This window comes from Ciona robusta, chromosome 4, assembly GCF_009617815.1.
Source record: "Ciona robusta chromosome 4, ASM961781v2".
Classification (NCBI taxonomy): domain Eukaryota; kingdom Metazoa; phylum Chordata; class Ascidiacea; order Phlebobranchia; family Cionidae; genus Ciona; species Ciona robusta.
The window spans coordinates 5845542-5861161 of record NC_143238.1 but is presented as its reverse complement, the minus strand read 5'-3'; the positions used below and the strand labels follow the sequence as shown (position 1 = coordinate 5861161).

The window sequence follows — 15620 nt, the reverse complement described above, 5'->3', positions numbered from 1 at the left end:
TAAAAGTGTCCCGTCCTACCCCATCCTAGTTATATATAAGCAGTACCAAGGAATCAAAAAAGCTTCAATGTCAAGAAAAAAGCCGCGATCGAATAGATGTTACTCTAAATTTAAACTAAAGCCAAGAGACGCCCGAACAACCTCAGTTAAACTCATAGTTGTAACGGATTTCTATCTGCTGACGATCCAATTTCGAATGGCAACTATTGAGAGAAAATGTATCTTTGTCTGCAATCTCAACTTAAATGTGACTATCGGCTTATCTCAGTACAAAACCAATTGTGCTGCACATTGTTGCGCATTTTCTACGACTCAACGGATAGACTTTGAAAGTTACTAATATAAACAACGTCACTGATGACGTCATCGTTTTTTGGAAGCACACCAACATGTGCTGGTATCGAAATGCCAAATCTGTGATTGGTAAACTGCGCCTGCTCGCCCAGCAAATGTCGCAGGTCCTTATAATAGCTCACTTTTATCACGGAGTGAATCAACTCTCCATTAATGCGCGTGTTTATACATTATGCGCATACCTTGCTTATTACCAGTTTTATCGATAAGCAGTTGTTTCGAAACGTCGCCACCGCTTATGAAACGCTGTGGTCGAATACCGAGTCAAGTTCTCCCCGAAGAGGAAACGAAAGAACCGTCATGAGTTCAGCAATGTCACCAGTCATGACAGGCGCCATTATGGCCCAATAATCCGCCGAGGTTTCGGCCTGTAATAGCCAGGACGGGCGTCTTTTCTACCTAATAAAGCCTTACCAGCGTAGCGAAGAACTTTCCAAAAACTTTAAGGGCGCTGGTAAATATAGCGTACGACAGACCTTCACAATTTGGGGTAGTAATACAACAAAAAGAATAAAATTGAAAAGAAAAATAGGCGGAATTGCCTAGAGAGAGTTTAAACTTCCAATGCTGTATACTATTAGTCTCGACTGTTAACATATTATAAAGCGTGAATATATAATTCCGCCCCATGAGTATTTAGGTAATGGAACTAGTTGCTACAGTCTGCTGATTTTAAGCGGACATGCCAACGTATCGATTTCGTCATGCGTTTAACTGATAAATATTACTAACATTCGGATAGCGAACTGGTTGGACTTGATTTTTGTCTGTTACGTTTCGTAGCACTAATCCTTGTCGCGGGAACCGAACATAGAAAAAACTTTTTGACAATATTTTGGATGGTTTTACATTTTTACCTACTATTTAAGACATGTTGAAATAAATGGTTACTGTGTGAAGAGTAATCTCACAACTGCAAATTACGAAAATTTAAATGCAACCGTATAGTGGGTGGGGGAGGATGGGAAACATTTTTTATTGTTTTCTCTTTCAAATTGGTAGTAAACAAAAAATCAAAGAATTAGAAAACCGTGTCCTCACGACTCCTATAGACCGTTGTTATTTGTTTAAAACTCGATCAGGATATTTGGATATTATGTGCTAAAGGTGTCCCGTCTTACCCCACAGCACATAACCGATGGCATTGTGTTTATGGCCCACAGTTTAAAACACCGTCGTAGAAACAGTAACATGGTCATCAAAATATACATACACAACCAAATAGATAAGACTTCTTAATTTACATAAAGCTTTCTGCAGAACATAAAGCAAACAAACAACAGCATTTGATTCTTGGAAAAAACGGGTAATAAACAAACCAAGCACGAAGTAGCTTGTACCAACGAAAGGAAACAGGTCAATTTTACCGCATGACACAAGTAATATTACACAAGCTATTTCTGTATCCCATAAGCTATGTTCGATAGTTCGGTTTTAAGATTAGATAAGAATTTAAAACGAACTGATTTTATCGTGCTTATCTAACATGCAGTGTATATATAATAACATGAGTTCGGCGATAACAGCTGTTTTTTGCCGGGATACTCCCACTTTTGGGTACTGCCATAATAAAAATGTTATGGAAAAAAACAACGTGTCGATCTGGTGACGAATCTAAAACTTACGTAACAGTGGTACCTGCTTGCGTCACAGTACGCACTAAACGATTGTTTTAAAAAAAAACACGAAAAATGTATGACTAGACATGTTATATACGGTCGCTTTAAATAAAATGCAACTAATATAACGTAAAAAGGTGAGACATGTCATTATAGCCACTGCTATGATTTGTGGGGCAAAATATAGTGTTTTATGGACTATATTTACAAATACGTGCATAATTTAACTATTTGTACCATAGCCAGAAAACGTAACCGATATAGCAATTAGTCAGTAATTATGATCTGAACTGCTCGTAGCAATTTAATTGTTCCGGGCCTAGAATCATGCAATGAGAAAATGACTTAAAATAGAATTCTTTGCCATTCGATCGCTTCACGGAAGAATTGCGTTGCGTAATAAGGACATTACATTTGATTTGAGGACATTACGTTACATTTGGTTACCTAACCATGGGCATTGCTTACACAATAATAATAATACAATCTCAACTGAACTGTAAAAAGCTGCTTATAGGGCGAATACACACCTAAATAAAATCCACCGTTTAACACTTAATTCTGTCAATAACGTCTTAAAACAACATACAGAAAATGTTTTCGTAACATTCGTATTTACACTTCAAAATACGTGATATACAAGTTTTTTTCTTTAAAATACGCTTTAGGTTTAACAATTTCGTCATCAACGTCTTATTTACTTTATAATATAAGACTTATAACAAAGTTATGGGCAAATGCGTTGGTATGTTTAAAGTGCAGCCATGCTGTACAAATGACGTATTTAGTAGATCGTTATGATATTAAATTACAGAACAGTACAGTTACCTATTAAAGTAAATATATAGTCCATACACACATTGTACATATATATTCAAACCGCTTTTCCAATGATGCTAAACTAAGACCGACATAATTACATAGAGCACGAGTTAAGTACAGCTTAGCAAATAGGAGTCATATCAGACTTTCTCACTCGTGTAATTTTAAACGGCCGAACATTTTGCCCGGCGATGGCTGTATACTTATGTAAAAGTAAAATCAAACATCACCAACATGCTTTACCTTTAACCGACCGATCCTTTTGCGTGAGGTTGAGAAAGTGTGACGCAATAACTACGTCAGCGGTTGTCGGCAGTGACGTAGATACGTTGGCGTCAGTTGATGACGTCATGAAGGAGGATTGGGTAGGAAGAACAGCGGGAAGACTGGCTGCGACAGAAGTGGCGTGACCCAAACGTACGTGAGCTAATGCATTCACCAGTACGGGGTGGGGAAGGGGGGGTAACCTCGGGTTACTAGAGGTCAGTGACCTCGGGGAGAGAACTCGATGGTGGGCTGAGAAAAAGTTTGAATGTTATTGTATATTGGAATAATGGAGTGTATAGGTAATAGTATTTTTTGTGTGGAAAATAATAATATATATATATATAGGTTATATCATAATAATACATAGGTTATTGTTTAATAAAATTAAAATGTTGTTTTCCAAGAAAAATGACAGTATCTTTACTGCAGAGAGCAACATTCAGCATATAGTACTGTGGCATAAGATGGATACCGTTAAAAACTTATCTATTTTAAAGTTGTAAAGATACATGCAGGTAAATGAATATTTTACCACCAAATGAGCCGGCAAAAGTACACAAACAAACGACCATCTTACCCCAACCTTAAATACACCGTTATGGGACACACATATATATTACATATACTTAACTATGGTCGTATAGGACCAAGCAATTAAACATAAAGCACCCACTTTGCCAGCCTAGTATTCCCTGGGATAATGGTGTAGGGTTGTCTGATAGAGGTCTGTAAGTTGGAATGGGGGTTGGTTCAGTATATTCAATGTCATCAAGACCCGCACTTTTGTGGAAACGGCTAGATCGGTTCACCAACCTAATGTAAAGGCAAAGTTAAAAACCTTTTGCATTTTTACATTTGTTATGTAACTTTTTTGGAAAATGCATGAAAATTCGAACGTCGTTTTGCGATAAAAGTTAACTGGCGCAGTGAAATACCTATTTTTTACCTTTACGACAGCCCTGGTTTTCGGCATCTGTTACGGTTATGTAAGTTTAATTCATAAAAAATGCGAAAAGGAAGGTTGTAATTACCGCGCATTATTACACAATGTCGATTACAAATATCCTGCTTGAACATTTTCTAATAGCAGGTTTGGCTTCCCTAACTAGTAGTTGCAAACTTACAACGAAAAACTCCAAGCTACGTTCGTACGTAAGTATTAACAGTGCTTCTACGCAACTGTAACGGTTACAGAGAAAGCAAGGGGCGTAGCTCGGGAGGTGCTTACATACAATAGACATTTCATTACGTCACAATAGCTGCTTACCTGGAAGCTGAAAGAAAAATTACGCTGACGCATGCATACGTCTTATAGGCAATGTACGTCATATAAGCAACTAAGTACCGCTTATGACTGCAAGACTGATGATAGTGTTTACCTGTCCGATATATGGGTTCGCACTATAGGATTTCCCCCGTATGGAGCAACAGGGAAAACGTGGCAAGTTCCCCGACGGGTGCTGGCACATAACCATCGACTGTCCCAACTAAATCTCAGCTCTTGGACCTGTAATATATAGATTTCTATAAGTATTTGGCGATAAGTAAAATTAGTAGTTATAAGTGAATACCGTTGTACGTAAAATAGTGAACACGGCAGTTCAAATTATGTATAGCCAGCATGGCTTACCTAAAATGTTATAAGTAGGCCACGGTATATAGCTTAAGAGCAAGATAATCATTAATCCCATTTCCTACTTAAATGCTAAATACAGAATACAGATTATAATTATCAACGAATAAATATAGCCGGGTTTCTAACATGAAATTTACATATAGTAGTGTGGGGTAAGATGGATACCGTTAGCACATACTATCCCATATTTCCCAATTCTTAATTCTGTGTTTAACATTTAAAAACGCGAGTTGTAAGGATACGGTAGTAGTATTCTGATCACATGCTATCTTAAATAACAAATGGGACCATCATAAAAGAAAGTACAAATGTAACCATCTTATCCCAACTCTATACGGTATCCCATTTTTTTATTGCTAACACGTTCAAACCATGCTTTTATGTGTCACTTCAAATACATACCACGCGTCGAGTTATTTAGCGTTATATGTAACCAGTACACTATTTAATGAGTAATAAAACTAAGTTGAGATTAAAAGTGATTAACCTCGGATATAGATTTGCGCAGTGTGGGTATTCAGCGCTTCGTTAGTTACCGTTGTAAGCAGCCATTATGTGCCTAAATTAGCTTCTCATATCCCCAAGCATAAACATTGCGCCGGAATTTCCAAGTTAGATAACGAACAATGGAAATTTAAAACTGTAATTACGAGTTTATAACGTGGTTTAAGAATCGCGAAACTGTTTACGTTTTAGTTAAAGGTAACGTAGCGTAAAGTTAACTGAGTCAGATCACCAGTCCGTGTACTTATTTTCGGCATAAATTTATAATAGGGAAGGGTAGGATGGGACATGTTTTCTTATCTGAACCCATTTGGTAGTTAAAAAAAATAGTTACACAATTGTTTAACTGTAACCCCGCGACACTAAAACAGCGTTGTTATTCTTCAAAAGACTGTCAGGAAATATGGCATCTCGATGCTAACGGTATCCCATCTTACCCCACAGTTTATAACACAGATATAAATAGTGATTGTTTCGTAACGTATAAAATGGAAGTACGACTGGGCGGCAAAATACATGCTGCTTAAAGTATAGGATTATAACACTGTTGAATTGCTGCTTGAACTATAGGAATTACTAACAGTATATTTTTTACCAACAGTTTTAATCGTTACCTGAGCGGAAGTGTCACCCCTACGCAAGGTATACAGATGATGGACCGCTGCTTGTGTTGGCCCGCAGGGATGGGGCAAGATGGAAAAAACGTGGAACGCATGGCCAAGCTGGTCTGCTGTTGCCAATAATCGACCACACGCGCTTTGTTCCATCAGCGACACTGCGTGACCGGCGTGGGCGACGAAGTGAGCGATCAAATTGCTAGAGTCGACCTCTAGCTCCATCTCGCGATCGGTGAGATCGTTGTTGAAGTTCTAAAATTGAATGAATATTTAACTGTTTTTACTTCGGGGGGAAGAAATCACAGTTCAGACAACTCATATAAGACTACGTGGCGATAAGGTCTTGCGCAAAAAAGCCCACAACAATAGCAGTGTCAGGTCTTGAACCCATTTCCTCTGGGCTATTGACAGACGCGATAACAAATGTGCCACGGAGAAAAGTTATTTTTTTAGAGGATCCTTGCTGTTTTAAAGGATAAATGAATAACCAGTATGTGGAAATATCATTCTTCATGCGTTAATACCAACTGAATTATTGTTATTTAACCGTCGGAAAATATCCAAATTTCACTGTTTCAAGAATAAGTAGACGGGTGGCAGACGAAACGTCGAAAATACACGACGTTTTTACATACCAGATGAGCCGTTGGAAGATTATTTAAATGTAAATGCTAGATCAACATTCTCACTTTTGCACTATTTTTGTAGATCAATTACAGACACGGTAAATAAATGTAGCTAAAGTTGAGTAAATTACTTACTTTCATATTGCAGAACTTTTGGAGGTCAATAACAGACACAAGTCCTGGTATAGAGCCTTCCAAACCACGCTCCACACTCCCGTTTGTATTTGTTGACTTTCTTGAACCCCACGATCGGTCACGTTGCGATGACACTGACGTGCTTTGACTGACTTCTTCGCTGGTGCCAGTCAGGTGACTTTTGGCAGCAAGCCAGTTAACTGTGTCACTGAACGTGGAAATCCCTTTGCCGATCGTCTGTAATGAAATATTAGGGATATTAAGCAGATGCATTTGAAACTCGAAATGTAACTAAAAACGGTAGGCTATAACTGAAACCGTATCAGTTTTAGTAATATCCATGTAAAATGCTTATCGTTATGAATAGATTTGTTTATTGTCAAATTAGCAATACAATTTCTTTAGCAAGTACAATAAAATTAACTGCAGCTTAAACGTTGGCAACTAACGTACATAGTGATTTTTATCAATACATCTGTTTACTGAAAAAACAATACAATTCAGGATGTTAAGAAAATATTTGCTTGGCTTATTATTATACGGCAATTTATTTGAAAAGTTTACCTATTAAAAAAGTCACAAAAAAAAGAAAAAAAAAAGAAAAAAAATGTTAGAAAGCAGCAAGAAATAAAACGACCCTCAAATCCTTAGAAATAACTCACCTTTGCTGCACTAATCACAGTTGCCACATACGATGGGACTCCATCCCCCGCCACACCCCCTGATGATTGCAAGCCTGGTAGTGGCTGGGAGAGAAAAATATTTATTATAATATTGCACTGGTATTTTAAAGGTAAACAAGTTACATAAATTTTGACTCATCAGGTTGAAAAAAACGTGGTATATTTTCGACCCTTCGCCTGGCATTATTTACGTCATGCCTGGTAGCAGAAGTAACAAAATGCATAACTACATATGGAGTAACTTGTAAATGGCATGTTGCACTATTTTTTATGTAGCTAATAAGAAGAAGGGATTTGGAGCAGATTTGGCAATTCTCCCAATTTCAATAGATACCTGCTTGCTGCTTGCATATGTGGTAACTCGTCAATAAGCAAGACTTGTATGAAACAAAACACATGTGGACATGTGGTATACCGACTGTTATTGCCATATTTGTTTAACTTAAAAGTGAGGGTAGTAAGAAGGCATGTGTCAATGAGCTAGAGGTGTTTAAAACACAATACTTGTGGTTCAACAACTTTTATTGCCCCTCACCAAAAATAAACAAGTTGCATTCAATCATCGCTATTATGCTGTCTGTTGGACCTGCATGTCTTTGTAATTATTGTAAGCATTGCAAATAATAATAGTAATAAGTGTTGCAAATACTTACTATAGAAGGTGAATAAGCCAACCATCTTCTACCAAGTGATATTGGATTAGCAATGAATCCTCCACTTGGATGGCAACCTGGAAAAAAGAAACGAAATTAAACCAATAAAGTCCGGTGTGTGTTTTGATTTCAACTTTTATTATAAATTTATTTATAAATTTTAATAGAATTTATAGTTCCATGGCCAGGTCTGTTTAATTATAATTTTTTCACAGCATGGATACCGTAAAACAAATTGGTTGTTTTTTTATATTATTATAAAACTTCAGGAAATTATAAAAATTGCACTCACCGTTCAGTATAAAAACTTGTGTAAGAGTTCTCGCATCAAAGCCATGAACTGACTCTTTGAGAGCAACAAGAAGAAGAGGAGCAGGTCCTGCATGAAGACTGATGACATCTGAAGGAAAGTCTAACCTCTTTACTTGGTCTCCGCTTCTCAAGGACCGGATGGTGACTTGTGCGAACATCTGCTTGCTGTAGGAAAACAAGAAGTAAGAGTTTTGGGAAAATGAAGATAGGGCTGTGATAAGTATTGGTATATAGTACTGTGGGGGAAGATAGGATACCTTTAGAACGTAATATTCAAATATCTTGATCGTGTTGTAAACATTTAACAACGATCTACGTGAGTTGTGAGAATACAGTTTTATAATTCAATGTTCTTTGTTTACAACGAAATGAGACAAAAAAATAATGAAAAGGAGTCCCATCTTCTAAAGAAATTTAACAGGTATGATATTAGGTTAGAAATAAAGATTATTAAAAAGTTAGAAAACTAAAAAAATCTTGTGTGTATTATTGAATACAATTACATTCATAGCGTTAAACATGGAAATCATTGATTAGTTTATTCAATACTGTATTCATTGACCCTACTCATACTCATATGCACAGACACTTAATAAAACCCGTTCAAAGAATTAATACATAGATATGATGTGACCACTGTTTCAAAAATTGCGGTGCATGTCACCTCAGGTACCATAGAGGTATAGCTATAGATAAAACTGCATAGAGGTATCAGGTATGAAAGCAAATTATTATTTAAATCAGATGTAAATTACGTACAAACACAAGTCACTAAAAATGTAAGTCTTAAATAGATCTATTGTTCATTTTATATAGGTGATCTTTAAGACCAACAGTTTGTGCTAGATCAGCGGTTCCCAACCTTTTGGTGCCGTGACCCTTTTATAACATTTGCCAAGTTGCGGTGACCCCAAGGATAAAATTAGTTGGGTCGCTTTTGAAAGTTATGTAGGCTAGGCTAGCTATCGTATAGGCTACTATGGTTGATGCTGGGAATTCAATAAAATCATGACCTCAAGTCCAACTTTTGCTTAAATGCATCTCATCAATCAGCAATTAAATTTTTATTTTCATGGTAAAGGCCTTTGTGACGTAATGAATAACCTGAAATCAAACGAGTAAATCCTGTAATTTTTCATGGCCGCTAAACTGCCGTTAAAATCTTACTTTCCGAGCATATTTGCCATTATTAAACGAAAATCCTGTAATGAGGCCCAGGGTGTTCTGGTTTGTCTAGTACTCTAGTAAAATCGCGATGCGCTCTGTGGTGAGCTGCCCATTGTTAGGAGTTAACTTTCTAAATTTCTAAACTAATGAAATTCTAAACTTCTCAGAAGGCCTCAGGTGACCCCAGGCAAATTGTCAGGCGACCCCAGTTGGGGTCGCGACCCACAGGTTGGGAACCGCTGTGCTAGATCGTCATGACTCATGATGTTCTGTTTAGCCTTTTGTTTATGGACAAATATAATATGCATGGCAGCAATAGCAAACAAAAAATGTGAAAAATACATATAATATATTGTATAAGGTAACTAATTGAACAGGGTATCCGAAATCTGCTAGATAATACAGAAACACATGTAATACTCATTAAATTACTGCATATTGCAGCAACACAGCCTTAATCAATAAGAAGTGACCGATGAGAAGTAACAACAGAACAATGCTAGAAATATCTTTTGGTAAATAATTTATGATGTAGAACAAAAAACTCTTTGTTTTGGTGATCATTAAAAACCTAACTTTAGCTGCAAATGAAATTTACAATCAAGTTTTTTTTAAACTTCATTTTATATTTATTTAAAACACAGCATAAAATACTCATTGTATACAGAATAGCCTACTTGTCATATTTGGTAATGGTTGGAATAACAGTAAGACATACCCAGTGGCGCAGCCAGGAAAAAAAAAAGGGGGGGGTTTCAATCGCGCCGTAAGGCGCGAAAATTTTTTTTCAAAACCCCCCCCTTTTCGCTTGAAAACCCCCCCTTTCTTTATTCTGAACGGGAGAAATCTCGGACATTAATTTAGAGCGATATAATGTTTCTTTATTCTGAACGGGAGAAATCTCGGACACTAATTTAGAGCGATATAATGTTTCTTTATTCTGAACGGGAGAAATCTCGGACACTAATTTAGAGCGATATAATGTTTCTTTATTCTGAACGGGAGAAATCTCGGACACTAATTTAGAGCGATATAATGTTTCTTTATTCTGAACGGGAGAAATCTGGGACACTAATTTAGAGCGATATAATGTTTCTTTATTCTGAACGGGAGAAATCTCGGACACTAATTTAGAGCGATATAATGTTTCTTTATTCTGAACGGGAGAAATCTCGGACACTAATTTAGAGCGATATAATGTTTCTTTATTCTGAACGGGAGAAATCTCGGACCACGTTGTGGGAAAGTTAGCACGCGACGTCAAACATTGAGGTCAATATTGGGGACAAAAGAGATAAAATATTGTTAAATATTCTTCTGGAGATAAAATATTGTTAGATCACATTAAAACTTCCCCGCGTAATGCAACCTACATTAGTTGGCAAGTCCAGAACGAAATTATTAATTTGTACGAGAGCAGCATTCGGCAATGCATGGTGAAAGATGCGGTCTTTTAGTCAGTTCTAGCAGACGAAACTAGCGATGTTTCGCTAATCGAACAACTGTCTATTTGTGTCCGTTATGTGGAGGTGGCCAACGACAATAAACCAGAAATTAGAGAAGACTTCTTGGGTTTTGTGGCTGTGGAAAATATGTCAGGACATGCGCTTGCTAATTCAATTATTGAAACGTTAAAGATATGGGGGCTGAAATAACTTTCTGGCAAAATAAGTGGAAGAATTCAGACGTTGACAGCCTGCCAGTAGATATTTTAACTTCATTGGCTTCCGCTAATCCTCAGTTCTTTCCAAATATACATACACTTCTGAAAGTAAGTAGCGCGTTATTTCTTTTTCGTTAAGTGACCTTTATCCACGAACGATTTGTATTTTTTAGATAATAGCGACCCTTCCTGTAACAACATCATCGTCGGAAAGATCGTTTTCAAAGTTAAAACTGTTGAAAACATACCTTCGCAGCACAATGGGACAGGAACGCCTAAACGGTCTGGCATTGCTCGCAGTTCATCAAGACGTTAATATCGATTCTGACGAAATTGTTATGCAGTTTAGTCAGCAAAAAGCAAGAAGACTAAAGTTACTTGTGTAAACGTATTCTTTGTATACAAAAAACATTTGATACTTACGTTATCGCGTAATAAAAATCTCGTTTTCGTTAAAGGTTTGTTGGTTTCGTTGGTTGAAAAACGATATTATCAGATTTCAGAAGCATAGTCCACAGCCTCGACGTAGTGCATGTTTTAATTAAAACGAACCTATACGTTTTCAAAGTCACAGCCGCATAAAAAAATTTTGTAATTCTCAAAAAAAAAATTTTAATTTTCAATTCTCAAAAAAAAAAATTTTTTTTTTAAATATATATTTTTTTTTATAAAAGGGGGGGGTCGCGACCCCCTAAACCCCCCCCCTGGCTGCGCCACTGGACATACCTGTTAGCAGCAAGACAAATAGCAATCAATGGTCTTTTTTCTTGCAGTTGGTCAATGATATCTGTAAATAATAATAATAGATATTTAAATGTACCACCTCAGGCAATTGTTATAGTAATATGTGTGGTTGTAACTTGTACGTGCCTGTTGTATGTGTTGCATTATTTATTGAATAGTTCAATTTAATAAAAATTATTTTTAAAATTTTGCTTTAGAATTTTTATTTTTATTTGTATGGCTGACAATTTAGACAACCCATGAGGGCCATAAGCATCAAAGACCACTGGGTTGGAGCAGTTGCCCTAAGAGGCACACATCATGAATTGGTAGCAGTATAGAGAAACACATAAACTATAGGCTGGAGAAGAGACGCTTAAGGCGCCGTTTTTTGACCTGGTATATTATTCTGCGATTTACCTGATGCAGGGGGTGGTGGTAATACACATGCCGTCTTGACGGGGCCATCTCTTAAAGAGAACACTTCCTGGGCATCTCCATTTATTTGTAAGTTCCACATCTGTATTCCATTAGAATAACCCAGCAGTAGCAACATGGGTGGATTAATGGAGCTTTCGTTTACTTCAGGAGCATCAGGGTAGGAACAGAAGCGCGCCCATGTTATTGTGTCTTTCTCATCAGGTATTGCAGATTTAGTGTATGCCTAGTAAACATAGTTATCTCATTAGATAGCTGTTTTTGGCAGTGGCAATACTCCCTTAACAAGAAGATGTGAAATGGTAAAAAAATGAGCTAATTTTCTAAAGATTTAACAATATTTTAGGCCTGTACAATATTTGCAAATATCTTTTATATCCCATACACAACAGACTTTTTCATCACTGAATTTAAGTATATATGTTCATATTATAGAATGTACAGACCTGACTCAAATCATGGATAAAGTTGTAGACACTCTCCATGTAAGACTTCCCACTGAAAATAAAATGATGAAGTGTATTAAACATCAAAACAAAATATGGTTAATCCAAAAGCTAGTTTATGTTTTGTACAAAAAGTATTTACAAATCAAAATGTGAAAAATCCACCCCTTTACATTATAGGCCAGTTCTTTACTCCAGTTGTTTCATTTCAAGCAAATATGTTTGTTTATTTGTGTGCCCTGACCTGACAAAGGCAGTCTTCCCTGCTTCCCTAGTACTCAATAGTGTAGAAATATGTGCATTTAGAAATCAAATTACTCAAACTTTGTCGATCATGGTAATTTGTTTGTGATTTAACCTATTAATAAATAGAAACTAGCTTGCTTAATTTGTGTTGTGAAAAAATGGGAAACGAGTGGATGAGCTTATGCTCACTTAACATAAAACATATGGTGTATAAAACTTGGATGGTATTCTCGGCTACCAACTTAAGTTAGTTGATCGCAGCCATATTGGTTACCGCATTTGTTTTTAGTCAGTTGACTAAATTTTAGTCAGTCGATTTAGGCGGCGACTATAGTTTAGTTGGTAGCAGAGAATGCCATCCCTAGGTATATTTTGCACTATAACATACCCGGTAACAGCGAGGCACATATAATAATGCACAAGTATTTGACTTACTTGGCTGGTTCAGGTTTCACACATCGTCCACCGCTACTATCCATTCTCCTCCTATTGCTCTGTTGCACTTTATTCTCACCAGAAAAAGTTGTTCCTGACATTTTGGAGTAAAGATAGTCACATGATGTTCATTCCTCCATGTTTTTATGTTTTAATTCACCAGTTGAAAGAAGTGTCTTTAATTCAATTGATTCGGGCAAAATGATCACTTTATTTTTCTTAAAATCGTCTGCTAAAAGTTCGACTATTTTAATATTTACAACGCTAAGGAATCTAGGCTAACAAAGGCAAAACACAGAGCTTATGACACTAAGAAAATAATAATGGTTAATGTCAAAGCAAGACTAAATTACGGGCAAGTTTGGGTCACCTTAGACTTTACCACAACAATAACAAAGGTTTTGACTGGTTGAACAAATTGTTACGGTTCGTTGATTGTTATTGTTCCAAGCGGACTTGTAATATATAGTCATTAAACTAATAATGCCAGTTGTCACGATTCATAAAATATATTTAGGTGGGTTTGAATCGGTTTACTGTGTACTATAAGTTATTAATTTATACTGTGTTTCATGTGTACTTTACACTAGATGCAATGGAAAGTTTTATAAAGTATTTTCAGTATCTGGTAAAAATAATCCTGACGCCTGTAGACGATAACCATTCATTCATGAACCAACAAGTTAGCTTACAAGGAAGGTTAACTTATAAGGTAAGTTGCATAACGTAAACAGGTACCACAAAAGATCCATAAATGGCAACTTCTGGCGCGAATCGATCTTCTAGTAAACCTACCTTATATGGCAATTAAGGGTGCGTCTTCCCAGTATAAAAGAGACAAGTCGGTCCAGGAATTACATAGCCTAGTTCCAGCTTAAACGATGGCTTCTAAGTTAGTATATCTGCTGCTTGTAGCTCCAATAGTTGTGACAACGGCAGAGTATCTAGTTTGCAAATCTATCAATGAAGTTTTCCATTCAAGAGATATCAATGCACCGCACAACTCAACAGGAATACGAGGACCTACTGGTCGACCTGGAAAAAGGGGGCCTCCTGGCACAATTGGTAATCCTGGTCCAGTAGGTCCACCAGCAGTAGTCGACTGGGACAGAATTGAAACAAAAATTCGTCAATTGGTCGAAAACTACAGTAAGTATGTAAAGAGCACAAGAAGTTGTTGCGTTGAAGAAGTTATTAGAGCAAAAGAAATAAGTACGAGGCTTAATAATTATTTTTTACAGCGAGATGCTCAGGATTGATTTTCCACGGTCGATGTATAAAGCTGGTCTACACAGCTGGCTACGGAACAACAAAACAAGAATCGGAAAATATTTGCCATTTCTACGACGGGCAACTGATTGACATCGAAAGTAAAGAAATGTACGACCTTGTCTACAATTACGTGAAAAATGCCTGGAATTCCTACGTAGACGCGAACCGTGATTTCGTTGAAGTGTGGCTGGCTTCCGCATACGAGGTTGGTACTTTGTTTTTGGGGGGACAACGGGACACCTTTAGCACATAACATACAAATAACCAGATTGTGTTTTAAACAATTAACAACGGTCTATGGGCGTCGTAAGGATGCTGTTTTATAATTCTTTGACCGTTCTTTGTTTACTACCAAATGGGACGAGAAAATAGAATGAAAATGTGTCCCATCATCTCCCACCCTAATATATAGTGTTTCTATTTAATGAACAATATAGTGTTATCATTTTTAACCACTCTGGCGAGTATCGGTATGCTGCATTGAATTATTCGACGTTTTACTCACAGAACGGCGTGGTGAGAATGCGCAACGGGAGCAGTGGTTATGCGGAGTGGTATCCTGGATATCCCACGGCCAATGCTGGCAATAACGTGGTTGGTTTTGTCATTGCTATTAAACCAACAAGGCAACGAATTGGAATGTATAACATAGGAGTCGATAGGACTAAGTTATAACATAGCGGTTCCACTATGTGAGTTTCCACTGTAGGTGTTGAATATAGCTACAACTCCTACTAAACCTTATTACAAACATACGATGTCCATGTTTAGCTGTACATAAAATGCTTAATAAAACGAACTTGTTCAAATCTATGGATTTTCCAGTTATAGTTACAACTCTGCAAACCGCGTTGAGCGTAAACTTTTAACCTGCTTTAGGAAAGAAATAGGCAGTGTAAACGAAGGTATATATGTATAGTTGAGCTTTTTATTTTATACTGCAACATTTATGGTGGAAATCCGGTTATTTTGGGGATTGAAGATCATATTTAAACATGCGGC

At 36.9% G+C, this 15620-nt stretch overlaps 3 protein-coding genes across 3 annotated transcripts in view; 2 read left to right on the top strand and 1 right to left on the bottom strand.

Annotated features, from left to right (window-relative positions):
* LOC149737071 (BCAS3 microtubule associated cell migration factor-like) overlaps positions 1-13660 on the bottom strand; it is a 28989-nt gene extending 15329 nt beyond the window's left edge. The window contains exons 1-12 of the mRNA XM_089877059.1: positions 13347-13660; positions 12666-12717; positions 12202-12445; positions 11785-11845; positions 8209-8393; positions 7917-7993; positions 7243-7326; positions 6581-6817; positions 5817-6071; positions 4442-4569; positions 3736-3875; positions 3039-3311 (exon numbers count right to left, since the gene is read on the bottom strand). Of these exons, the coding sequence (XP_089733185.1) occupies positions 3039-3311; positions 3736-3875; positions 4442-4569; positions 5817-6071; positions 6581-6817; positions 7243-7326; positions 7917-7993; positions 8209-8393; positions 11785-11845; positions 12202-12445; positions 12666-12717; positions 13347-13447 (1837 nt within the window). The 5' untranslated portion in view covers positions 13448-13660. The remainder of the gene's footprint in view (positions 1-3038; positions 3312-3735; positions 3876-4441; positions 4570-5816; positions 6072-6580; positions 6818-7242; positions 7327-7916; positions 7994-8208; positions 8394-11784; positions 11846-12201; positions 12446-12665; positions 12718-13346) is intronic.
* On the top strand, positions 10206-11515 carry LOC149737072 (52 kDa repressor of the inhibitor of the protein kinase-like). Its single transcript, XM_089877078.1, has 2 exons — positions 10206-11166; positions 11232-11515. The coding sequence occupies exons 1-2, from the start codon at positions 11035-11037 to the stop codon at positions 11442-11444; spliced, it is 345 nt and encodes a 114-aa protein (XP_089733204.1). The 5' UTR covers positions 10206-11034; the 3' UTR covers positions 11445-11515.
* A 484-nt stretch (positions 13661-14144) lies between the features above and the next one.
* Positions 14145-15427, top strand: LOC149737070 (uncharacterized). Its single transcript, XM_089877076.1, has 3 exons — positions 14145-14495; positions 14588-14823; positions 15126-15427. The coding sequence occupies exons 1-3, from the start codon at positions 14228-14230 to the stop codon at positions 15291-15293; spliced, it is 672 nt and encodes a 223-aa protein (XP_089733202.1). The 5' UTR covers positions 14145-14227; the 3' UTR covers positions 15294-15427.
* The last annotated feature ends 193 nt before the right edge of the window (positions 15428-15620 follow it).

Coding starts and splice junctions, on each gene's coding strand:
- LOC149737072 (XM_089877078.1), top strand. CDS start 11,035: ATGGGGGCTGAAATAACTTTCTGGCAAAATAAGTGGAAGAATTCAGAC. Junction 11,167..11,231: donor ATATACATACACTTCTGAAA/GTAAGTAGCGCG, acceptor TGTATTTTTTAG/ATAATAGCGACCCTTCCTGT.
- LOC149737070 (XM_089877076.1), top strand. CDS start 14,228: ATGGCTTCTAAGTTAGTATATCTGCTGCTTGTAGCTCCAATAGTTGTG. Junction 14,496..14,587: donor TCAATTGGTCGAAAACTACA/GTAAGTATGTAA, acceptor TATTTTTTACAG/CGAGATGCTCAGGATTGATT. Junction 14,824..15,125: donor GGCTGGCTTCCGCATACGAG/GTTGGTACTTTG, acceptor TTTTACTCACAG/AACGGCGTGGTGAGAATGCG.